Source organism: Misgurnus anguillicaudatus, chromosome 10, assembly GCF_027580225.2.
Source record: "Misgurnus anguillicaudatus chromosome 10, ASM2758022v2, whole genome shotgun sequence".
Classification (NCBI taxonomy): Eukaryota; Metazoa; Chordata; class Actinopteri; order Cypriniformes; family Cobitidae; genus Misgurnus; species Misgurnus anguillicaudatus.
Window position 1 is genome coordinate 40,333,158 of NC_073346.2, and position 27,947 is coordinate 40,361,104.

Sequence of the window (27,947 nt, forward strand, 5' to 3'; positions counted from 1 at the left end):
ATCAGCATCATTCACAGTCATGTGGCGAACGGTGATATTTTCTTCTTTGATAAGTCGAGCGGAAGGTTGTGTATCTGTTAGATCTCAGATTGATTTGTTTACCTCCGCTGTCAAGTGTTCTTACTGTGCAATCATGCTGCCTTAATGACATTAATCAGACCAGATGAGAGCTCAGAGATGTGAGGAGCGTACTGATAAAAAACACATGACCTGATGTAAGTCAATGTCTCTGCTGACTCCTGCTCTCTCTGCGGGACCTGATACCTGTTTCTGTGTTCATACAAGGAAACAGCTATGAGAATTCATTTTTCATCTCTTGCTTTAGTCTCACTCTCTTTTACTCATTTTTTGTTTCTCTCTCTATCTCTCTGCCTGTCCTTCTCGGTCCACCTGCCGGTCTAATCTGTTTCTCTGTGTGTTGTATTAAAACTGCACTGATGTGAATCTGCACTATCCTCATGCATTGTTCAATTTTTCCCAGCATGCATTTAATAAATGTGTTTTCTTTCCCATCTGCTGTAATATGATTATTTTAATCTCTGGCAGAATGGAGTTATGAAAGAGTTATTAAACTGCAAGGGGCAAAATGATTTAAAGGACGCTGGTTGAAAGGATTCAGCTGGTTTTAACTCTGTATCCTGTTATGCTGTCTTCATTGTCAGGTAAAGTGGGATTATCTGTACTGGCGCTCTATGTGGTCGGATTATTGATATGAAATGGCACAGGCGGTGCCCGTCCATCTGATGCTCCGTTATATACCTTCACACCTCGGGAAAGAAGTGTGCCGGTGCGGAGAGCTCACGGTGCGCCGGACGGCTAGCTGTCTGTCAGGTCGCCTGTTGTGTTTTCACTGCAGCACTCGGATCAGCCGGTTCAAGCGTTCGTTTCCGCTGGCCTATAAACACAACATAAGTTACAGCGAAGTAAAGCATTGATCTGTGCTCATCAGTGCACATTGGCAGTGTATTGTTGTCTAGTGTGCAGGAAACATGAAATAAGGGCAGATCGTGATTGTCCATGATTGATGCCAGCATCAAAATACTGTGGCCAATCAGAAAGTACCCTGATGGCGTCATGGAGACCTGCATCGCACAGGAGGAGACTATCAAAAGCATTATTCACCATCACCTACCGGCTCGCATGTAGAGCTCTTTGTGTGAGCGCACACTGCTGGATTGAATTCAGAAAAATATGAATAAATCACCAAACCCTCAATCCTCTGAACTCTGTGGAGGCAAAAACTATTTTTATTCAGAATCGGTTTTATTTGAAGAAAATAAAATACTACTAATGATTTAAATAATATTTGTAAATAGACAACATGTGCACTCAGCTACATATAAAGAAAGCACAACCCTGCATATTAAACACAGATCTCTGTGTAACGCTTATATGGCTATAGACTAAAAATGAGATGCATAATTATTTATTTGACATGAACATCACAATTAGATTGGAGGAAGCATATACATTTGCGTAAGTGTTTAGCAAACCAGCTAATTTTCAAGTTTCATTTCAGTAACACTTGAATCCTTTAAAAACGATTAATATATATTTAGATTAAAGGCTCTTGCCCTGGAATGAGCTTCTCTCTCATATTGACATGGATTTACCATTAAACTGAAATTTCATTTTGACAGCCACTAGGGGGCGAACTCAGACAGCCGTGACAGAATGTCGTTTACAGGGAAAGGTGGTTTTTAGCCTATATATCTTTTTATAATATTAAAAATTAAAACATGAAGTGCAATTTTAGGCATTAGGCATTAGGAGAAGACTGACTATATGTTTGAAATGTAACAATATATGAAAGTTAAACAGCTATAAACAAAAGAAGTTTAAGAGCTTTGCATTACAGTTAGTGCTATACAAAAATACATATGTTGATTATTTAAACTTGCACATTTTTGTGCAATGTTTATAGTTGGACTTTTAACATTTGGCTCTTGCAATGTTAAACTGCAATTGTTATATAATAAGTATATATATAAGTAATTTCAGTAATTAAAAGGCAAAATACTGGATACAAGATGTTAGCATCTTTTTTGAAAATGCATGATTTTTTAATTTATAACCTATAACAAAAAGTAGCAAAAACAACATAAGTTATAGCATGTACAGTATAATTAAATTATTAAATTAGTAGTTGAAGACCCCTGACATAGAATAGTTTTCCCGTGGATGTACCAAAATATCTAAGAGAATTCATTAAGTTAAAATACTGTTTGCTTCAATAAAAGTATGTAAAGTGTTTTTGCAAATCCTGCATGTGGCTTATATGCAATGAATTATTAATTTTAATAGACAAATGAATGATAATCCCTTTTTATCCCAAACTCTGTGCTCGATTTCTGCTCCGTCTCATATGCACACATCCATTTTCGGCTCTTTTGAATACGTTATATGTCGAATGTCACATGACCTGGGTTGATCGCTTCCGGTTGCCGGTATGTCTGTTGTAGCTTGTTAATGTTATTCATTATTATTTGTTTTGAATGTATGTGAGAAGAAAATGCCTTTGTCAAAAGCTATAAGTTACGGAGCCCCTAAAGGGACATGGAGCAACAATTTAAAAAGTTTAGTTTCATGTGCGCGCGCGAAAGTTTCACGTGAGCATGTGAATCTAAACTTAAAAAAATTCTGCAGATTAAGGTTTTGTGTGAGCACATGAAAGTTTCACGTGAGCACATGAAACTAAACTTTAGATTTTTTTTACTCCAATGTCACCTTAGAGTCTCGGTAATAAGGTATAAAACAGTTAGTAAATTTTCTTTTACGCAGGCTTAAGATGTTAACCAGCATATCAACTGGACATTGGTTATTCTCGTCTTTGGTGGCTCCTGAAGGCGTCATGTATGAAAACAGCATCATGTTAGCCTAGAACGATCTACTATGTTTAACATGAATGCAGAAGTAAGTTGCGCATACCTGTATACCTTATTGATCTTGTTGTATGGATTTAAGTTGGGTATCATTGGAGCTCCTCACTCGACTGCTTTGCAAATAAGATGATATTACTGCCAATAACCCTAAAGATTTTCTAACAATAAAGGAATTCAGAAGTGCAAATAAGCCCTGCTGGACTCAACGAGGAAAGCAAAGAGCAAGCGACTGAGCATCCGGCTCCAAGATTATCATGTAATCGACCCAGAGCCGAGTCACACTGCAAAATGTCACATTTAAAACAACCAGGCAAAAATTGACATTATATACGCATCTCACAGTGTTGAGAGAGTCGGTAATGCTGCATTGTTTCACTTTTATGATTTATTTTAAACATAAGTCTGTTTCAGATGAGTTTGACCAATTACCAGTTATTCGCTGGATTATTTCATGTTACAGCGGCTCATACAGTATGGGTCGATGAGTTAACCGTTTGTGACTTCACATATGACCATCTGTTCGTTTTCACACAAGTCTCATAGGGTGTGAAAGGGTTGAGATGATAGGAGTGTAAATAACATCCATTGGTAGCAATCTGCTTGAGATTTTTCTTTAGTGTTTATATTGTGGCATATTTATATACTGTATGTATCCAGAAATATGCATTACCAAATGGTTTCTATCAATATGAACTATATAGTGATATATACAGCTACTGTATAATAAAATTACTCATACATGATCTCCATGATTTGAATCACATCACCCACCCATCATTTTAATTCCCTTCAATTGAATCGATGCCCTCCAACCAATGTTTTTGCATTTCTATCCAACTCACAGTCATCCTTCACCCACGCATCACATGGGATCGACTTATTTTGGCAAGTGTTGTGTAAAAATATTCCATATTTGGATTTCTTGGATCAACATGAAATGGGATTTGTGAAATAGCATCAAACTGTGTCATCCATTCATCTACGATAGCTTTGGTCTTCTTCAGATTCACATAATTGAGTTTTGAGGGTTTTCTTCATTTTTAGCCGAGTGAAAGAAATGTCGAGCCGTCGGGGTCGCGGTGATGAAACGCTTGTTTATCGGAGGCACACAGCTACTGCTTTGGCTTAACTATCTGTCCTCCATTTGTCAGAGAATTCGGGCAGTAAACGCTTGAAAAGTCGATTACAGTCACTCAGAAACTAGTTTGAGACAGATTTCACACAAAAATGCTACGGGTCAATCACACAAACACGTTTTGGACTATTCACACAGACACAGATAGCAGCAGGAGTGGGTGATATGTCTAAAATCATCACATCTTGAGTTATTTTAGATCACACTAACAGTGTAATTCACTATCTTTTCTGGGTAAATGTTTTATATACTAACCATGAGCCTGTGCGAAAAAGAATATAAAAAACTCTCTTGTGAAACAAACAAAACATGCCTGTCCATTATCTATCACGATATAAATATATAGTGCAAGTAAATCTCTACTGGAGGTAAGAACTTGTTTGTCAATTCTGATTCCGATTCTGCTTATCGATTCCAATTCATTTCGATTATTCATTTCAATTCAAATGTGTTAAAAAAGAAATTAAAATAATATTTAGATACCAAACCATATGATGACTTAGCCTGATTTCTTGATTAGGGTTTAGTATCGTAAGAAATTTTCCGGTTCTGATTTAGGTTACAGTTCTGCCAAACAATTCCCTGTTCTGATTCTGATTCATTATAATGAGGGCTTTCAGAAGATTAATCGCGATTAATCACATACAAAATAAAAGTTTGTGTGTACTGTGTGTATATATATTATATATATATATATATAAATACACACATACATTTATGAATTTAAGAATATTTTATTTAGGTTATTTATAACATTATTTATTTATTTATATATATATATATATATAGATATATATATATATAGATATATAGATATAGATATATATAGATAGATATATATATATAGATAGATACACGTAAATGTTTCTTAAATACAAACATTAATGTGTGTGTATTTATACATATAAAATAATTACACATCATGCACACACAAAAATTATGCAAAAAAAATTATTTTATATGCAATTAATCACAATTAATCTTTTGGCAGCACTAATTATAATAAAATAAATATGAAAAATAATACACAATACCTAAACAATTCCATTTGTGTTTTTAATCACTTTTTAAAATATTTTTAACCAAGGATTTAAAATCATATCAGCTTCTGTGATAAGCTGCGTTCATTTAGTTGCATAACTGTAGACAGTGGCTTAACTTAATTAATATTCATGAGGTAAGACATGGCTATTTAAAGTGACCGCTCCCAGCGCTTTGCCTATGCATCACATCAGAACCGCTTTTTGTCTAAATAAGAACCGGTTCTCGGTTTCCCAACCCTATTCTTGATTTAGGCTACAGAAAATAGTCTGTCGCAGGTCTTTACAAATAATGTGAATAAAAGACCTGGCCTATGTTAGTGGGCTTGCAGGAATTGATGAGAAATGAATGTTTCATTTCATTGTAAGGTTTCGATTCTTGACCTTCAAGGGCTAGTTCACCGAAAAATTAAAATTCTGTCATCATTTACTCACCAGTTTTTCCAAACTTTTAGAAGCTTCTTTGTTCTGCTAAACACAAATTAAGATATTTAGAAAAATATTAATAGCCAAAAAGATCTGAGGCACCATTTACTGCCATAGTAGGAAAAACAACACTATGGATGTGAATGGGGCCACAGATCTGCTTGGTTAAAAATCTACATTTGTGTTCAGCAGAACAAAGAAATTTCTGCAAGTTGTGAAAAACAATGGGTAAATGATGACAACATTTTCATTTTTCCCTTTAAGGATCCGATTCCAGAATTGGAATAGATTTTTTATTCCCATCCCTAATTAGAGGACCCTTCTTTAAAATCAAGTGGTACAGTTCATCGTACCCACCCAGTCCTATAATTAGAAATACAGGTCATTTTGATTTAGTCCACTTATATTTCTGCATTAGCATACCGGCATCAATGCATTTTTGATTGGCTCTCTACAGACTGATGCTCATGAATCTGATAAATCTCTGACAGGTGCCTGATCCTCAGTCTTCATTCTTCAACTTCTCAATCTCATTAGAGTTCCCACAATCCTCTTGTGCGGTCTATATTCTCTTAGGTCTACATTCAGAAAATCTGGCTTCAAATTCATTTGCTATATTTTGCAGTGTGCAAAAAAACACTTAATGTACTGTAGATCCCACACTGGAATGGGCTTGATTTTTAGTGAACAAGCCATAATATCAACCCATATTTTTGTCATCTGGTTTTGGCTCGGCATTATTACACCAAATTAGATTGAATTGGATTTGTTAGACAATATCTGGACACTATTGTGCTGCAACATGAAGTGATAAGAGCGCAGTCGTGTACTCCTTAAATATCTTATTTGCTGCATAATGGCTTGTCTCTTCACTAACAGTTTTTTGTAATATTCTCTCTTGCAATATATACTCTTTTGTAAGTTTCTCTCTCTCTCATTGTGTGATGCCATCTGATTGGTTAAAGTGAAAAATTGTGTCATTCACTGGATTTCAGTGCGTTTTTAAAAGCATTACCGGACAGTTACATTAATATATTTGATGCATGAGCATCTTAATGCAAATGTAAAGGTGCTGTAAGTGAGCGGCTTGTGCCTTTTATCCATTCACTGAGCTTTTGGTTTACTGACATTGTGCATTTAATAAGATAAACACCAGACCTTTACAAACGGCACTTTTTGTGTCCATAAGAGACAAATGACCGGCCGATCAGCTTGTCTACAGTATATATCATCTGTTGTGTTCATTTATTCCCTTGGTGTCTGAACTCAATGTCTGTGTCTACAGCGGTAGTGATGATTGTGATTTTATGGTCTTCTCAATAAGCTTATGAATACAAGCTGAATGTCCTGCAAATGATCAAATGAGTTGTGCGTTGCATTGTGCACAGAGGAAAACACGCGCATCCTGTATGTAAATGTCAGCTTTTCAAAAACATATGATGGACTTTGAAAACTTTTAATCACATGACGAAGCATTAATTTTATATCTAATTTGGAAAATAATGTCAGTATTCTAAGGGTTAAAAAGCTTCATGTCCTTTAAATCAGCTTTGCTTTGACTTTGAGGTAATATATGACGTAGACAGGTTCTTGGCAGATTTTGAGAAGTTCATGGATGGTTACTACTGCATGTCAGTCATTTAGGGCCCTATTTTAACGATCTAAGCGCATTTTCTAAAGCGCACAGCGCAACGTCTAAATGGGCGTGTCCGAATCCACTTTTGCTATTTTAACGACGGGAAAAATGGTTTGTGCACCAAGTGCATGGTCGAAAAGGGTTGGTCCTATTGTAATGGGAGTATTTTGGGCGTAACGTGCAGTAAACCAATGAGAGACTCAGCTCTCATCCCTTTTAAAAGCAAGTTGCACTGGCGCTATGTCTAATCCCTATTTAGATGACGAACTTTGTAAACTGAAAAACTAAACGGAGGAAGAAGATCCCCAGTTTAAGATTAATGTTAAATAATTGTGTTGTTTTTCACTTGTATTGAAATTGTTATTTTTTTTATTAAAACCTTTAAAACCCGTTTTCTTTTAATCATGGAAGTAAAAAGCAGGCTTGTAATTGCTTTAAATGTATGGCTATCCAATATCATCAAAACATAATTTACAAGTATGTAAGATAAGGTTTGTACTCTAAAAATACTTTATTTGTAACAAACAGGAGATAAAGAATTTACAAACGGCTCTCCTCACGTTTCAGCACTTTGGACAGCGTTTTTTTAGCAAAGAGTTTTTTTTAACCATTACTTAAAAATGTTTCTCATCTCACCAAATCCACAGGTACAGAGTCATCATATACAATAAATCCGTTAGGTAGCATTAAAAAATCATTTAAAAACAGATGCATTTGTTCAAAGCAAAGCATTTATTTACTTACCAGGCTACATGTGAAGCAGCTCTTTGCGCCTTATTACGTCTCATAATTAGTCCTCATTTATGTCCAAGAGACTCAATAATAATCTTTCACATTCAATCCTTAAATCTTTCATATTTTAAAGCATTTTTGTGCTGCTGCGCATTCATGTACTTTGTGATAAGCAAACCCGCGTTGTCCTCCCCTTTATAGGCGCATTTTACTAATGCGCTCTTTAAATAACATAAAACACATAGCGCCATTGACTTTAGACTTTAGAGCAGGTTTTTGTTGGTCAATGGCGTAGTCTATTTTAGTTGCCTCAAAATAGCAACACGCCAACAATGCGCCTGAACACACCTCGTTTTCTGACCAGAACGCCCATGGGCGCAAAAGGGGGCGCAAATGCATTTGCTATTTAAACAACGCGGCGCTAAACGTGAAAATTAAGAAAAGGAAATCTTTCAGTTCTGTTGATGTTTTTTTTTATGTACAGAATGAGAAGCTCTAGGATGCTGTCATAAAAAAACAGACCAAAATAGCAGCAACTTTATTTCCAGATAACAAACTGTGTATGTGTTTATATGTTGTTTTGATACTCAGCTACTGATGGAGATGATTCTGTAGGATTTTAATCCTCTTCTTTAGTTAAAAAGATATGAATAGCTCCACACAAACATCAGAGAGAAGAAAGACTCGAGATTTACAAGCTGGTAAACAGACGGCAGGTAGATCTGTGTCACGGGGTGCCTTTGTTCCTGACACATCAAACAAAGTCAATGTTACATGAAAGCAAAGCATCACTTACTTACTCTTTGACTTTTATCGCTGTAAGTTCTTTTAAAATCTAAATATTTATAATAATAAATCAATGAGTGGATATAGTGAGGCGGTCAAGATTATCTTTTTGTATGGGACTGACATTTTTTATTGTGCATGACAGAGAGTGGAAAACAAATTTATGCTGAAAATTGTCACAATATTTATGTGCTGACATTTATGTCACCACAGCAAATTCATTGCAAATAAATGTACTGTATTACCAGTCCCACTGTGTACTACAGTAGATAAATACTAGAGCAATTGATTAAAATATTTAATCTAGATTAATCGCATGATTTCATGAGTTAACTCGCGATTAAGTTACAAATTCCACTTAGAATTTATTGTTTAAAGGGGACACATCATGAAAATGTGAAAAATATCAACCCAGTAACTTAGTTTTGGTAAACCATTCTCTGCAAGCAAGTGAAAAATAGCTCATGTGATGTCAGAAGGGGATCTTATTATAATAATACCGCCCCTTAATCTGCCCTATCCAACCACAACACTGCCATTTAGTGCAGAGATCAGCTCATTTGCATTTGAAAGGACAAACCCAAAAACAGCACATTTTTGCTCACACCTATAAAGTGGCAACATGCTATAATAACTTATCTATATGATATTTTAAGCTAGAACTTTACATACCTACTCTGGGGACACCAAAAATGTATTTGATATCTTAAAAAAAGTATTGTGATATGTCCCCTTTAATTATGACATCAAGTTACTTAATTCCCAGAAGGTTGCATGTGACAATGCTCTGCATTCGTTAAAAATGAGCAAATAATAATTTTAAATCAATATTTAATGTTCCTTACCTAACTTAGCGTATCGTCAGCCAGTTGTTATTGCAAAATAAGCCCCTTCAGTGTGATACAAAAACAACCTGATGCCAACATTATCCCATACTTAACGACTTTGTCCATTAAAGTAACAATTAAATGTTTTGTATCCCTAACATTTACCTGGTACATAACAGGTCCTTAAAGGTACACAATAGGTCCTTAGGGTATACTATTGTTCCCAATGTGTTGTATACTCGTAAAGGTATAAAAAGGAATAGTGTTGTACTTTATTTTTTGACAGTGTGCCTTGCCTCTTTAGAGACGTGTAAAGATCTGACATCTTGTTTGAAAGCATCCATCAGACAGGGATGTGAGATGAGCTGTGTGATGCTCAGCTGGTAAAGATGATAAAAAGAAGTTGTTTTAGTGTCCTCACATCAACCAGGTCTTACGAGGTCTCCAATATGTTTTATAACACCAACATCATCAATCCAAAACTTTTCAACAGATCAAACCATTAGGAAAGCTGTTTTGTTTTTTACTTATGAAAAATGCATTGCTTGTGTCTGTACCACACGTCTGATGAACGCATAAAGCAGTTGATCAAAAAAGTCGTCGCTTACACTTGCTTTATTTCACATCATTAACATGCTTGTTGAGCTTATATACAGTGTTACATATCTGTATTCTCTAGCTGTGTTATCCATGTGAGTGTTAAGATTGTTATTCATGGTGGCACGTCAACCCTTCCCTCGGGCGTGTAGAATAAATAAAACTCTAAAACACAAACCACGGTGGAAATGGCTACAGGTCATTTGCGGGATGCATGTGAAAGTCGGTCATTTGCATTGAAAGACGGCGACTTGTCGAACTCCATAATCTTCAGTTGCTGTTTGTTTTCTTAACTACATCTGCCTTCACCGCGGTTCAGTCTCCAGTGTGATGTAATTCTGCTGTAAATGGTCTTTAAAGTCATTTTGCTTTCCTCCGCGGTACATAACTATCCTTTACTGTAAATTGAATGTGTCTTTACCGCTTTGTCAGCTTGCAGATTCAAAAGTGGATTTTTCGCACAGGTCAAATGCTAGATGCTTGCAGATGACCCGAGATAAAAATGAATTATTAACTCATACTCAGTTTCTTTGCACGTGTCTGGGCAGCAAGCATGTGTGCTGAGGAGAAGTGTGTTTTTTTTCTTCGTCCAGGGCTTCAGGCTCTCCTGATAAGAGCTCAAACTTAAAGTGACATACACGAGTTGTCTGTTGTCATCGTCAATCAATACTGCATGGACCATAATACTGTATGTGTGTGAGTAATTCAGGGCCTGAGCTCACACCTGTCAGTCCTGTTTTGGAGGTCTGAATGCAGTAACATTCGGCTATTAACAAGAGTGACAACCACATTCTGAAACCAAGCTGACGCTCTCAAATTTATCTCAGGATCGTATGGAATTGAAACTGTATTTTTGTGTGCATTGCAAAAAATTGTAGCTGTTGTCCATGCAGTGACTCTTATCGGAGTGATCATCTGTTTTTCTGTGTTTGTTATTTTAAGATCAGGGAGATTAGGTAAGGAAAAAATTTATTAAATGGTAAATTATTCAGCTTAAAGCATGGTAACCACATACATTGCTCTGGTGGTTATTTTAAGACATTTTCAGGTCAAAAAATAATGCATACCTTTAAAACATTTCTCAACTAATTGGAATAAAGCATTCAACAGTCCTGTGGTATAAGTTCACATTATGTGCATTTACACAAGTAGTCTCCAGGCATGCCCGTAGCCAGATATGAGGCCACCGAGGTCCAGACCTCTGTAAATTTTTCATATAAAAAATAGGGCTGGGAAAAGATTTATCGTGATTAATCGCATACAAAAGAAAAAAAAAATTCTTAATATATGTGCGTGTACTGTGTGTAATTATTATGTATATTTTACCACATACAAATAAATATATTCATGTCAGATTTTATATATATACAGCCCTAATATATATATATATATATATATATATATGTATTTATATGTACATAATAATTACATACAGCACACACTCATATATTATGCCAAAAATCACTTTTATTTTGTATGCGATTAATCGCGATTAATCTTTCCCCAGCCCTAATAAAAAAAATAATTTGAATTTATCTGAATGAATAATTAGTACTTTCAAACGACTCACATTGGCAACCGTGTATAATTAAGTTTAGACTGTTTACTGTATAGTTTTGTGTAAAATGACGGAGTTTGACTCAAGCAGCTGGATCCCATTGTGAAAGATCCTCTTTAGACATTGTGTTTAATGTTTAAGCAATTAATGTGACACTTTGGGACATTCATAAAGTGATGTCTCTGATTTATTGTCTGAACTTATATTTTCCTTTATGGCCTATTTTGTTTGTTTTCATACTAATATCTGGCAACACGGGGTGACCAGCACCTAAACAGTAATCATATGGCCAATCATATAGCTTGAGCAGGTTATTGCTGACATGATACTACATTCGGTAAGACGCACGCAATAATCATGATTATGTATGTAAGAAACGCTTTCAACACTAAAAATTAATAGAAAATAACACAAAGAAGTAGAACAGATGTGTTTAAATGAAATATGTCAATTATGTAAACATTGGCCATGAAGAAGGCTATGTTATTTCATTCAGTTTAGTGGTTAGCATTTAACAAATTCATGCTGATAACATTCATAAGAGCACTAAACAAAGTTATTGTTTATAGCCAATATTGTTTTCAAAACAATGAATATAATGCTATAATAAGCATTGTTGCATGAAAATAAATAAATGATCCACCCTTACAGTAAAGTAATAACAAATTGTTATCTAATAAATAATATAACAATGCCACCCCCCAAAACATATAAACATAGAGTATGTATCCAAAGTGTAAAATAGCAAAAAGTTTCAGACAGAATACATAAGATTAAAAAAAATAATTTTGGTAAATTAACTACAAAATTGGTGCACAAACAAAGTATGTTTACCAAGTGTTCTTAAAGTGTATTTTCGTGGGCTTTTGTCTCCAGGTAAATCACGCACATGTCAGGTGGGCATCTTTAACCTTTTCAGTATCTTTCTTTTTTAACAGTATAAAAATGTACTTTATTTGCTTTATAGATATAGAAATTATGATTATAGAAGTAATCACTTTGTACTTGTAATAAACAATTGCTTGACATTGTAATGTAAGAAATTAATTAAAATCCATTCATACAGATGCTAATCGTACATTAATGATGAAATTAGAATCTCATTAGACCAACAAATAAACATGATCATTAAAGTTGCTTTAATTATGACAGACATTTTATCAACTTATTTTTTGTAATGAAATAGATGTGCTGCAGTTTGGGATTTGTTACATGTGATAACATTGATTAAACATATTAATTCTTATATATTTTACCATTATTTACAATGTAAACCCATTCATTATCTTTCTTATATATATATATATACATATATAGATATTATATTTGCAACATATTTGTATATATATATATATATATATATATATATATATATATATATATATATATATATATATATATTAGGGTTAGATCGATTAATCGGCACCGATAGTTCATTAGTGGAACGATCGGCTATCTGCAAAAATCCATGCAATAGTTTTTCTGAGTTGCGTCCATTCCTTCATATCATGAAAAAATTTTGTTGACTAGATGCCTCATTAGCAGAGAAACAACAGCAGGAACCTAAATTTGTCGTCAAGGCTGACACAACGTTAAAATTAGTAGTACCTTAAACAAAAATACACGCAGATAAATCCAACCCAAATGTTTAGTGTCATGATTATCACCATCCATTTGCATTAGTTTATATCCAGCTGGTTACTTTTATTCATGATTTAGCAGACTAAGCTGCATATTTTAAGTTTCCATTTAAAACACTATTGTTCGATTAATCGGTTATTGGCAAGTACGGACCAACCTAGTTATCGGCATTGGGTATCGGTAAAATCCACTATCGGTCGACCTCTAATATAGACGGTTTCATGGGACGCACGTGCGCTGACGCCGATACACGTCTGGATCCGAACTTTACTTCCGGTTTCGTTTTTTTTAATGGTCTGACTAGTTGCTAAATTGAGCTCTTGAACAAATGCCTCGTCGAAAATAACTAATGATTTGGTTTCCTATGTAATCTATGTGTTGTTTTTTTCCTTGTTATAAGGTATGTTTAAAGAACTTTGTTGTTATTTATTCTTAGTGGAGTTTACCGGAACTTACGTGCGGACCACGAAAGCCACTTGTTTATGTTGTTACTGCTGAAACCATCATATATGGTGTATATTTGAAACTGACTGCTTATATAGTTGGTATTATAATATAGTATTTATAACCGTGTATCATGTTGCTTCCTTATACTTGGTAAAGCTTACTGGTCCAACTCACAAAGAAGATTCCCAAGTCTCTAGATACGCCCTGATCTCTCCTTCAGAGTAAATCTGTGTGATTTCTTTCACCTCTGTTATCATCCACTAATCCAGTAAAGAGTAGCTTTCATGGCTTTCATGGCCAGTTCAGTATGGCTTTAGGAGTTTCATTTAAATCTTAAACTCTTGGGCAGTAATACTGGTGATGCTTACCTTAGCAAACATCACTAAAAACAGCTTGAAGAGAGAAGTCTGTGTGTTAAAATCAAGCATTCCTATCTGCTGTCTTAAAGATCTCCATCAGAGGAAAATGTGGCACTTACAGATGTTAAACTTTTAGATTTCGTGAGGTTTAAGAAAGTCTAAAGTCTTTTTTGAATGTATTTGATAAAACTTGCAGTTATGAACTGACAGTAATCGTAAGCACCGTTGGCATAGAGAGTTTTAAAGTCCTGCATCGTGTTAAGAAGTGACTGACGTGTTCGATACTCACAACAGCATTAAAATATGCAGAAGAGTTTGAGTCCCCAGATAGCACACATCTAAAACTCCTCCATCATTGTTATAGCTTTAAAATGTGCTATAGACTGTCTGTAATGAAATGAGTTCCTGAATGTCTAAAGTCATTTACAACACCATACACCACAGGTCATTGCCAAGCAACCATCAGGAAATATATTCATATAAAAAGTACGGTCACATCAAATATGACTCCTCCATCAGAATATAAATTCACAACTGGTTTATAACAGAACTTCAGTCACATCTACTCCAAATAAAGATCATTCACTGCTTAATGGTCTTCATATTCACCAACTTGGTAAATAGTCAATGACAATTTTAGATTTTTGGACCCATAAACGAACATCCACCGCAGCCGTCTGCAGAGCGACTGTAATCAAACGGTTATGAATGACATCATTACAGACTAGGGATGTGCATCGATGTATCGCATTCCCATTAAAAAGACCTGTCTAAAATCTATTCTGAATCGTAAGGCTCCGATTCAGTGTTTCATGCACAGCTTGTGCGTGTACTACAGCTCTGTGATCAGTAGGAAGTCCTTATCAATCTAAAATCACTACTAGTTTGACTCGTTTATAACGTACATTTAAAAAAGCAACACTCGTCAAACACAATCATTCAAAATATTCTCTATTATCATGAAAATACCTGAAACAATCTGTAGATCAGTGATATAAATATGCCTCTAGATATTTCCTGGAAAAGTTTTTGTAATGATACTTCTTCTGTGGCACAAATGGAGTTTCTGCACGAATGCGCCCTCTGGCTTTTGAATGTGGCGGCATTTCACCGTAATTCATTCAAATTCATTCATTGAGAAAACGCGCATTAGCCCGATTAATTTTCACAACCCTATTACAGACACAACTGAGTGCTGATGTCACACGCTGTCATTTGGGTTTCATGCGTGTATTTGTATATACAGTAAACCCAGAAATAAAATAGGGTGACCATACCTGCCATTTTTCCCGGACATGTCCTGGCCAGGATTTCGGGTGCGTATTCTGAATGTCGTATTTGTCGATCGCATATGTCATTGAGGTTCTTACCAAGGCTTTGAACTGGTTCACAGAACGAAAACCAGAAACTTTTGATGTTTTGCAAGGAACAGAAATGAAAACAGAAACTTAAAAAATATATATGTTCCGGAACAGAATCGTTTATTTAATATAATAAATAAAGTTGATCATTTGCACTTATTTCAAAGGCTTGCAAATGTTAACACTTAAGTGATTTTAAACAATTTAACCACAAAAAGGCGCTAAAGCGAGCAATTTTCTGTATGCACAGACACACATGCGGTGGTCCAACTCCAATCAAACGTGATTATCTCTATGCCCTTCAAAGTTCAGAACTCTTGATGTAATAAACTTGACAGAGAGTTGCGCTACTGTGCCTCATACTGTAGTCCATTAAAATACATTTGGTAAATAAAGCACTGAAAAACAATGTAATTTTCACTTTATGTGGAGCGACTGTTTAGGCTGCTGCATCTTCCCGAAGCGCTGTTTGGAATTCGTCCTCCGTCTGTGTGTGTGCGCGCGTTTAAGTCCACTCAAAGTGCATACACGGAGAGACGCATTTCAAAAAGTAAGCAAACAATCTTTCTGTTCTTGACAGGACAGATACAAACTAAATTATTTCGAAATACCGCAGTATTCTTTTTCTAATAAAATAATTTAAGTTGTTTGCCAATAAACGAGATGGCAGAAATTGTCCTTGTCTTTAATTCATGTATAATGCTAAAACAAATGTAGGCATGTCAGAATTACAGTTATGCCGCTTACATAATGTAGCCTTTTTTAATGTTTGATGACATGATAGAGAAAATTATGTAGACTAATAATTTAAGTTTAATGTCCTAATGATCAGCACACTTGTATGTCCCACAGCTGACATGGAACATTATTAACCAGCTCGGGAACTTTCTTTTTTGTTCTAACCAGTTCAGGAACATCAAATTGAGTGTTGAACCAAAAACTGGAAACGTTAAAATACTGTTTTGTTCAGAACAAATCTGGTTCAAAGCCCTGGTTCTTAAATCTCAATTTAATAAAAATACAATCATAGTAGTTTCAATCTTATAATAAGTTGATTTTTTTATCAAAAATAGAGTATGTGTCCAATCTGAAAAGTATTGGGCTGTTTAAAGTAGGGCTGGGTGTTGGCAAGGGCGTCACGATACATATCACGATACATGTGCCATGATACGGTGCATCACGATACGATACAATACATTGCATGCTACGATACATTGCAATACTTTTCCTTTTTTTAATCAAAAATGTAAAAAAAATAGAGCTGAATAAAAAAAAAATTTATATATATATATATATATATATATATATATATATATATATATATATATATATATATATATATATATATAGTAGACATTGAAATATCGATACACTATCTGGGGGAAATGTATCATGATAATTAGCTGTATCGATATTTTTGCACAGTCCTAGTTTAAAGCCAAGGTTGGGTAAATATTGGGCTAAACTAACCACTGGGTTATTAAAGGGATAGTTCGGCCAAAAACGATACCAAACCCATGACCTACCCACCCCCAAGCCGTCCGAGCCGCACACGTCCATCGCTTTTCAGACAAACACATTCTCGGATATTTTAGAAAATATTTTAGATCTTTCTGTTGATTAAATGTAATATTACGGGGTCCAGCCATAGTCCACGACCTTCAAGTCCAAAAAAAGGGCGTCCATCCTTCACAAATTAAATCCAAACGGCTCCAGGATGATAAACAAAGGTCTTCTGAGGGTAATGGTATTGTTGTAGAAATATCCATATTTAAAATTTTATTAACGTAATTAACTACCTTCCGGTAGCGCCGCCATCTTAGTATCATACACATTCAGGATTAGCGCTTACGTAGCATACAGAAGTTTCTCTGCTCTGTCCCCCCGCCCTCCGAATTTGTCATACGTCACTAAGAAAACTGCGTACACTACGCTAATCCTCTCTCCTGAGTCTAAGATGGCGGCGCTACCGGAAGGTAGTTAATTACGTTAATAAAATTTTAAATATGGATATTTCTACAACAACACCACACGGATTACCCTCAGAAGACCTTTGTTTATCATCCTGGAGCCGTTTGGATTTAATTTGTGAAGGATGGACGAACTTTTTTTGGACTTGGGGGTCGTGGACTGTGGCTGGACCCCGTAACATTACATTTAATCAACAGAAAGATCTAAAATATTATCTAAAATATCCGAAAATGTGTTTGTCTGAAAAACGATGGATATATGCAACTCGGACAGCTTGGGGGTGAGTAAATCATGGGTTTAATATCGTTTTTGGCCGAACTATCCCTTTAATAACGGGTATGCTGGGATGTTGCTACCAAACAACAAAGCATTTTTTAAAGTGTGTGATTGTTAAAATCGTATCTTTCACAGACAACACATGTTACTTTTAGTCTCAAACTTTCCTGCTTTGTTTTGTCTTTCAGATATTTAAACAGAAGGTGGTGGAGTTGGGCGAGAAGCTCTTACCCGCTTTCAACACGCCAACTGGCATCCCCCGAGGAGTTATTAACCTGGGCAGGTAAGCATCCAGCGCTGCTTCTCCCCGCGGTCATATGACCGCCAACCTCACCTCAGCATGACGCATCTATTCACAAATCCATATGTCTCAAATCTTACCTTGATCATTGTGGAAAGAGTCGCTTCCTGGCAGCTCTGTCGCCCACCTGGTTTCCATTATCTCACCAGCTCGCCATGACAGCTGCAGGCAAATTTAATTAACTGATTCCAGTGCTAATTCCAGTTAGATGTGTAACAGGAGCCAGAAGCACAGATGGGCTGGGAGACGTCAGCCCCGGTGTGCTACTCAGGTTAGTTATGATGGGAGACCAAGAGCACACGTCATCTGTGCGGTTTTATAACTATAACAGATTAGGAGCATTTAAAGCGGTGAATGTCAGTAGAAATCTAAAACAAAACTTGTGAAGTATGCTTTTTGTTCTGGGCTGTTAACATTCAGAGCAGCTTCAGGCTTTGTGATCTTGTTTACCATGCAAACGCTGATCCAAAAGATAAATATGTAATTATGGACAAAATCTAAGTCGCCATCGTGTGTGTCCTTTATGGGGCAGGCATTCCCAGAATGCATTGCAGCCAAGTCAGTGGATATTCCATTAATGATGGTGAATGAAGCATGCAATTCATGTTATATTGCAAATGTATAGATAATGATTTTTTAAAAGACTTTTCGAGCATGTGGTTTTGAACTGAGCTATCTTCATGAGCTGGATTTTGTGTAGTGAAAATAGCAGCAAAAAGTAGCAAGACATAGTTAGCAACATTTTTACTTTAAATGTCACATTATAATACACAGGGGCAGTTTCCCGGACAGGGTTTAGAATAATCCAGGATTAAGCCTTGGGTATATTAGGATATTAAAGTAGTTTTCACAAACATACCTTACAAAAAACAATACTGGTGAGACGAAATAATGGCACTGATATACGTTCAGATACATCAGTGCTTTACATGTTTATATTAAAGGAGCTCAAACATGCATTTTAGGATAAGCCCTGTACAGGAAACCAACCCATAGGGGTTAATATACACCATTTGAAGATAAATGTATGTGTTTATGTTTCCAATAAGCCTTTAAATGGACCGACTTGAGTGATGAAATCATCAGAAAATCTTTTAATAATTAGAATAAAAAATTATTAGAGTCTGATTCCTCTATGTGTTTCTTAGTGTTTTCATCACATTACTTTTATAATTTATTTAGAATAAATGCTTTTTTATACTGAAAAAGCTAATTATATCACCATTTATTAAATATTTCATTTTTTTCGTTTTCTATTATTTCTTTTTACCTTATATCTTAGCTTAAGTCTTCTTCCTGGTTGTTTAAAAAATTATTATGTTTAAATACTTAATAAATATATAAATATAGCACACACACACACACACACACACACACACACACACACACACACACACACACACACACACACACACACACACACACACACACACACACACACACACACACACACACGATGTAAATTGTTGTTATTAATATATAAACAGGCCTATGCATTTTTTTTCTTTTCTTTTACATTTACTTTCAACTTTATCCTTTTACATCTCTAATTTTAAGTTAATTATATTAGGTGAATTATGCTTCTGAATTCATGTTCTTTCCCCTCATTATTATTTATCTAATTTGTCTGTGTGCCACCTTGTTCTTTAATTATTTTTTTATCATTGCATGTAAGTGGAGTGGAACTCTGTATAAACCCAATTGGGTTTCGTTCCCCTCCATGTACTGTATCCTATGTGATATTTGTGCAGAACAATTAAACTAAACAATTTTAATTTGTATGTAAACATGATCATTTTATAATAGTTTTAGAACCAACATGTAGGCTATAAAAATAAGGAAGAAATACTGTCATAGAAAACAGGAAAATTATGAAATATTTAATAAATGATATATATAAAAACATGATAGTATTGCTTTTATATGTACTTTTGCCATTCATACTGTAAAAATAATTGATTTACCAATAAAGAACAATATATATATACTAGGGCTGTCAAAATTAACGCGTTAATAACGCGTTAACGCAAATTCATTTTAACGCCACTAATTTTATTAACGGAGATTAACGCAACGCGCAATTTCTGTTTGATCCTTGGTCCAGCCCATAGTTGAATGAACAGAGACGCAGACAAATGTGACTCTCTCTAAATGAGTAAAAGGTTTTCATAGAAATAAGAACATTAAGCAAATCGTCTACCAAATCCAATGCTCTAAATGCTCGTTGGACATCTGATATGATCTTTATTTATACGTCTGAGAGGTGTAACGTTACCGTCCTCCTAATGCTTAATCTAATACAAAGATGCGTCTCAATTCATTTTGGTTTCGCTTTTATGCATGACTTAGAAAATAGACTGCAGGACTTGCTTGATGTTAAAAGAGTCATTAAGAGAGATAAAGTTCGGTACCTGATTAATGTTAAAGAGTTAATAAGAGCGACAAGACTCAAAAGCGATCCCCTCACGCTGACTGTCTGATATCTGAAGCGCGTGCACACAGACGCGCGAGTGCGCGACCCGGATATATAGACATCTACACAAAATTACAGTTTTACAAATATCTGTTTTGATAAGAATTCAAGCAGGTAGGCTCTATAATCTGTTATGTTTTAAGTAAATGTTTGGTTAACGGTTGGGTAAAACTATCTGATGTGTAACATTATATTAGTTCACTTAGATTTTAAGCAGTCTGTCTCAATGTCAATCAAACAAAAGGAAAAAAAGTTGAACATACATTGATGATGTTTTTGCTTTGTGTGTGCTAAATCTATTAGTTTTACCAGTGATTTTAAGGTATTGATGTGGTAATATAATGTATGGATGTGGAAATGTTTGTGGTAATTTGACTCTTTCAACTTCAAACACGTGTAGTTCTGTCATATTTTGTTATATTTCAACAAATCATGCATTGTTCTATGTTTTAATAGAGAATGTCAAAATATGAACAACTATTTTTTTAAAATTTGCTAATTCCGACTCAACTTGCCAGCACAGGTCACAAATGATGCAGCATCAAACAAAAATGGAGAAAGAAAATTATTCTGAAAAGAAAATTCATATACAAAACAATGGCTGGTGATTCTGTTAAAAATGTAAACAGGCTGTTGTTAACATACATTTGCATAAAGCATATAGATATGTATATATGATTAGAGTATTAAAAACCTGAAAAGTGTTAAATTAGGGTAAATTTAGAACGGATAAAAATGTGCGATTAATTTGCGATTAATCGCAGTTAACTCATGAAATCATGCGATTAATCTAGATTAATTTTTTTAATCTATTGACAGCCCTAATATATACATTAAGTACATGCAAATCAGTAGCCAAGCCATTTAAACTTTTTATTTACCTAAAAATTATGATGAAAACGCTAAAAGAAACAACACACTAAAGGGAAATATAGGGGAAACAGACTTTGACAGAACTCCGGATCCATAAAAATCAAATTTTAATGCTAAAACGCTTCACACCGCTACCGCAGAGCTGTAACTTTTTGCAACCAGTTTGGCTCCGCCCACAAAAACCGTCATCTCTGTTTGCAAACATGAAAATGGTCTATAGACGGTTTCATCGGACGCACGTGCGCTGACGAGATACATGTCTGGATCTGAACTTTACTTCCGGTTTCGTTTTTTTAATGGTCTGACTAGTTGCTAAACTGATCTCTTTTAAAACAAATGCCTTGTCGAAAATAACAAATGTTTTTGTTTCCTTTGTAATCCACGTGTTAATTATTTTGCTTGTTATATAAATAAACTATGTTTAAAGTACTTTGTTGTTATTTATTCTTCGCAGAGTTTACCGGAAGTTACGTGATGACCACGAAAGCTGCGTGTTTATGTTGTTGCTGCTGAAACCGTCTATATAACAAGCAAAATAAACAACACGTAGATTACATTGAAACCCAAAACGTTTGTTATTTTCAACGAGGTATTTGTTTAAGAGTTCAGTTTCAGCAACTAGTCAGACCATTAAACAAACAGAAACCGGAAGTAAAGTTCGGACCAGACGCTTATAAATGGTCTATAGAGTAGTATTGCATTCTTCATATCTGCTTTATCAGGATTTATAAAAGACAGCATAACCATGTCAGCTCTTAGTTTAATGTGTCCGTGCGCTATTCCATGTGACTTGTCCATATAAGGACTTCCACTGTACTTACTGCACTGAATTTGCCCATAAAAGAAATAAAGCAAGATTGTTACGTATGAATCTCTCATTTTCAGAAAAAAAAAAACTTTGAGAACTTGAACGAACACTAGCAAAGTGCATTTGGCACAGAAATACTCTGTCATAAGCCCAGCTGTTTTTTTTTTTTTTTGACAATTTGCCTGTGTTTAGCATGAGGATAAGGTTAATAAGTCAGCAGTTAATAAGTCAGAATGCATGAAATAGCATTATATCCCTAATTTGTTAGATTTATATAGCGCTTTTCTGCAGCACTCAAAGTGCTTTATATATGAAAGGGGAAACTTCTCAACCACCACCAATGTGCAGCGACCACCTGGGTGATGCAACGCCAGCCGGTTTGCACCAGAACGCCCAGCACACACAAGCTTATTAGTGGAGAGGACACAGACTGATAATTAGTATGGGGGGATGATTAGTAGACCAGTGGGCAAGTTTGTCCAGTATGCTGGGGAACACCCCTACTCTTTTTCGAAAGACATCCTGGGATTTTTAACAACCACAGAGTCAGGACCTAGGTTTTAACGTCTCATCCGAAGGACGTGCTTTTTGACAGTATAGTGTCCCCGTCACTATACTGAGGTGTTAGGATCCACACAGACCACAGGTTGAGCAACCCCTGCTAGTCTCACTAACACCTATTCATGAATATCAGTCATGTGACCTTTTACGTCATCCGCTCTTTTACCAGCTTACTGCCGCCATCTTGAGTGCCTACAGAGTACCAGTAGGCTACTGACAAGCATTAGCTAGCTTGCTAAGATTTACAGATTTACAGATTTTTTCTTTTTACTGTCTATGATTCGTATGGATACAGTAAACGGCTACGAAAGACAACATTTCGCACCTCGGCTGTCTTGAAAAGAAACGCTACTTTAAAAAAATATCTTGGTTAGGGTGTGATGCCTACTCGATCTCTGATGCGTTCTTCCAGCCGCTGTCCGCTGCTACCAAACTACCACTATTTTTACAACACTAAGAAGGTGCGACACAACATGAAACTTTGCTCGAAGTATCACCTGGATCTCTACACATGAACGCGAGCATTGAGAACATTGTACACAGAGTTTACTAAAAAGAAAGTTTTGAACTATTGACTTTGGCTGTTTTGGTGTCCGCTCCCTATCTTTGCCAGACATGAAGAATCGATCTCCAAATGCGAATGAATGATTTTTATATGAGGCTCCTTTTTCAACTAGAAGGTCAATATTGTTTTTCACTTGTGACAAAACAAAGAATTATCTGTACATTTATATGGAACTATGCTTTAAGAGCTATCCATCTTTAATCTCCTCCCTCCTTACGTCGCATTCGGAGATCGATACATCTTGACTGGCGAAACACCCAAAGTCAGTTGTTCAAAACCTTTCTTTTTAGTAAACTCTGTGTACACAAACAATGTTTTCAATGCTCGAGTTCACGTGTAGAGACCCAGGTGATACTTCGAGCAAAGTTTCATGTTGTGTCGAACCTTGTTAGTGTAGTGATTTTGATGCTCACAACATATTAAAGGCATAGCTTCTAGTTCTTTTGCGACCACTTCAGGTACTCAAAATGGTGGAAAACAAGTTTGAGATGTGAGTGACGTCAGCTGATATTCATGTACCATCAGCAACCTTGTTTTCCCAGGAGGTCTCCTATACATGTACTGACCAGGCTCGACCCTACTTAAGGGCTCGTTATAGTCGTGCGTAGGTCCTACGGCGTAGCTGCGACGGCATAGGTTCCGCGTCGGTTTTCATTTATACTTTTGCGTCGTCGTCCGCGTCGACGTGCAAACACGCGCTCAGGCAACTGGTAGGCAGTAACCACAGTAGCAGCTCGAACGCCAAAGAAGAAGAAGCTTTGCAAGTTAAAGGCGATGTTTGAAAAATGCTTTGGAAAAGGAGACGGGCCGACTACCAAAACACACTTAGAGCCAATCAAATCAAATCAAATGCCGGGCTGCGTATGTGTGGGGCGGGTCTATCAACAGAAGGTCCAGATTCTATTGGGGTAGGGGCGTGTTTGTTTAGGTGATTTCAAATATCAACATTGGCTTTCAAACATCATGGACTCCGCCTTTAAGCCACAAACGAAGAAGAAACAGCAACTTGTTGTGTATAATTTGAGAAGACCAGCAATGATGGATGTAAATAAACAGCGACTTTTGTTGCAGTTTGAGTTAAATCACTCCTCAACTTGGCCATTCTTTGTTTTCACAGTCGCAAACGGAAATACCTATGACGCAGTTTTTTAACCTAACGGGAGGGGTTCTGGTGGACCAATCACAGCGCTTGCGGTCCGTGTAGAACTGACGTGCTGTTAAAATTTTTGCGAGGTGCGCGTCAGGCGACGCAGAGCTACGCACAGGCTACGAATAGCCTACCAACGACTATAAATCGCCCTTTAGCTTTAGTGGGCAACCAGTCTTGGGCTACAGGGTGATATGGAGCCCCCTTTAAAATGTAGCATCCTGATTATTTCCATTATGCACAAGAGTGCTATAAAAAGTTTTTTTTTGTAATATAAAAACAGGGTCATTGATTTCACATTAAGTGGCTTCTGTAAGTTGTTTGGTGACGGCTTGGGTGGATTTTTCCTACAAAAGTTTTCTCACTTTTCTCCCCAGACATCACTGCTATTGATCGAGCCCTCAAAAGAGAAGTGGCGCGTGTCTCGCTCTCACAATAAAAAGCAGAAACAAATAATCTTGTGAATTAGTTCCGCAGTTTCACCGAATGAATCCTGCAGGGAGAGAAAAGCTTGAAAAGAACTCCGAGCTGTTAATTTCTGAACTCATTCCCACTCCGCTCTTCCTTTGTCTTTCTGTGTTTTTTGTTCTCAGTTCACTTTGCCCTACAGTAGGTCTGAGACCCACCACAGAAAGCGGATAATTTCCCTTTAACAACAGATACAATTTTGTAGAAAATTTAGTCAAAACAAAAAAGGGACTGCAGGTGTATTGATCTTCTCTTTAGGATGAGTTGTTTGAATCGACTGCTTTATAAATGAGAAACGGTTGTTATTGAGAACACTTCTGTTATTGCTTTTGCATCTGTCCAAGAAGATGAATAGTAGCCTAGTGTTATAAAATACATGCCTAAGAGCTTTAAAATTCGGTTAAACACCTTTTGGATTGCATAATACTGCTGTGATGCTGGTGTAATAAACATCAGTCTGTTCTTTCTTTCTCATTACTAAAAGAATCATTAAGTCAACTGGTATTGTTAAATTGTCTTTTTTCATTAGTGTGTGTAGCGTTCAGGTGTGTAATGAAGTGATGGCTTTTAGCACATTTCTGTTAAACACATCCTGCCGCTTCAAATCTGCCTTTATTCCAATGGATAACAATAACATTGGCATTTGGTGCTTTGTTGCCATGGTTCCAATCAGCCACGCTGTTACCTGCTGGCCGTGGATGCGGTTGCCATGGCAGCAGCGTGGTGTGGGTGGCGGTACTCATGTTGCCTGGTTTGCTTTCTACTGCAGTGGCACCAGTTGGAGTTGGGGATGGGCGTCGGCCGGGAGCAGCATCCTGGCGGAGTTCGGCACGCTGCACCTGGAGTTTCTTCACCTGTCTGAGGTTTCTGGAAACCCGACTTTTACTGAGAAGGTAGCGGATTTTTTCTCATGTTTTAAGCTGAGAAGTGTTCAAACTCGTGTTAACAGACCTTGAATGATTTTGTTTTTTAGGTGTCAAACATTCGAAAGCTGTTAAACAAAATTGAGAAACCTCACGGCCTGTATCCCAACTTTCTGAGTCCCGTCAGTGGAAACTGGGTACAGCGTAAGTCATTTCAACAATCCTTCAGCTCTCCTGTGAAATGCTGTGAAGGGAATGTAAACATGGTAAAGTGTGTTAAACAGAGCTGAGATTGCTACGGTGTTCTGAAAGCATAACCAAATTAGCTATAAATATGTGACCAGTCACGGAAAGTAGGGGCACAAGTCGGATCTGGGGCATTTTGAGTTATTCAAAGATTCTGAAAGTTTCTAAGCTTTCCAACGATGTGTAACACATGGAAATCTGATGAGATTTAGAGAAGTTGTGGCCAACACATTCAAAAAACACAAAGCCGAGAAAATAGACTTTGAAAGTTACGCCTTTCTCCTGCCGGGAGAGACAATAGGGCTCATTTACATCTCATTTAGCTAAGCCATACCCCCTGTAAAGCCGTTTTGAGATACAGATGTTCTAGCATCATATGTAGTATTTTGTGACAGAAGTCCGGATGACAACATGCAAAAATAAACATGACTTTTTTACCTTTGTGTTGATCAAAAGTCGAATCCAGTCTGTTTCAGATGTGTGAATCATCCAATGTCCTCAAATGCGTATAATCCGTGAAATATAGATATATAGTCTATTGTTTACATCAGATTTTGCAAGAACGTCTGTTAATAGAATATATTATACAATCTGAGGACTATTTACATCGTAACAACTGAATATGAGATTACACTTTACGTTCCGGTAAACACACGAACCCGCCTTCAATGTTTGTATTTAAAATAGGGAGGTAGTATAATAGATAATTCAAACAGCGCCGTCGAAAACGTGACATCCTTTAGAGATGTAACCAATCACTCGCTCGTTCTTATATCAGCCAATGACTTCATGGAAAATATTGATAGACAAAACATGTAGCCAATTATATAACGAATTCAACGATCTCTATGTGACTTTTTTGTGTGTGTTTGACTTCATGCTGCGCTGCAAGAACTGACAGACAGATGACTTCAAAGTATCCGTTATCCGACTGTGGCGTCGCATAAAGTCGAACAAGCCAGTGACATGGCTGACGTACGTCACAACAGTCACGTGACTTCACGCGGTTCACAACAGAACCGGAAGAGAAGACAATACTGAATAAAGTCATAATTCTTGCTATTTTTGGACCAAAATGTATTTTCGATGCTTCAACACATTCTTACTGACCCACTGATGTAACATGGACTACTTTGATGATGTTTTATGACCTTTCTTGACATGGAAACCGTACATAAATTTTCAATGGAGGGGCAGAAAGCTCTCCGACTAAATCTAACGTTAAAACAACTTAAACTGTGTTCTGAAGATGAACGGACGTCTTCCAAGTTTAAAACGACTTATGGTTGAGTCATTAATGACATTATTTTCATTTTTGGGTGAACTATCCGTATTAAGTAGCCACGCTGTTCCCTTTGGGGGCGGGGGCAAAAACAGAAATAAATCTTAAATCTCCGGAAAAAACAAGCGATTTCAACCGCAAAATGTACGCTTTTACATATACAAAAAACTGCTATCTCAAACATGGAGAGGCTTCTTCGTGATCTCAACTAACAGATTCTGATAAAAACGAAAATCACAAATTTTGAAAAAAAAACTCCATATATTGTACATTTTTGTAGATCCAGATATTCCTGCCTTCCTCAAACGCTTTGATTTTGTACAAAGCTCATCAATCTGAAAACCGCTGTGTCCCTGATTGGCTGGCTAATCTGTACGTTGTGATTGGTCTAAATACCTCTAACGTCAGTCGGAAATGTGAAGCTCCTTACCATGTTTTTAAAGATTCACTTACAATGCAATGCTAACAGGAGTAAACTTACAGGTTGTGAGTCCAAAGTGGGAGGAATTATGATAATGTCGGTCTTGTCTACATCACCAATCCCAGGAAGTAAACTGTTGCCTACAATGGGCCTAAATGACAAAAAATCCACCAGAATATTCCAGTCTTTCTCATAAGGTGCATGCTGCGATAAACAATATTAAAATGATTGTGCATGCAAACTTTTTCAGTTTTTTAATGTTTCA

General features: G+C 36.3%; 1 protein-coding gene across 2 annotated transcripts in view; it reads left to right on the forward strand.

Annotated features, from left to right (window-relative positions):
• Nucleotides 1-27,947, forward strand: part of LOC129448864 (mannosyl-oligosaccharide 1,2-alpha-mannosidase IA) — a 235,895-nt gene that overhangs the window by 194,796 nt on the left and 13,152 nt on the right. Inside the window, exons 5-7 of one of the 2 annotated variants that reach the window (XM_073872613.1) lie at nt 17,863-17,956; nt 25,636-25,763; nt 25,844-25,932. In XM_073872613.1, the coding sequence (XP_073728714.1) occupies nt 17,863-17,956; nt 25,636-25,763; nt 25,844-25,932 (311 nt within the window). Of the gene's footprint in view, nt 1-17,862; nt 17,958-25,635; nt 25,764-25,843; nt 25,933-27,947 lie in introns of both variants that reach the window. The other variant, XM_073872614.1, reaches the window with a different exon arrangement.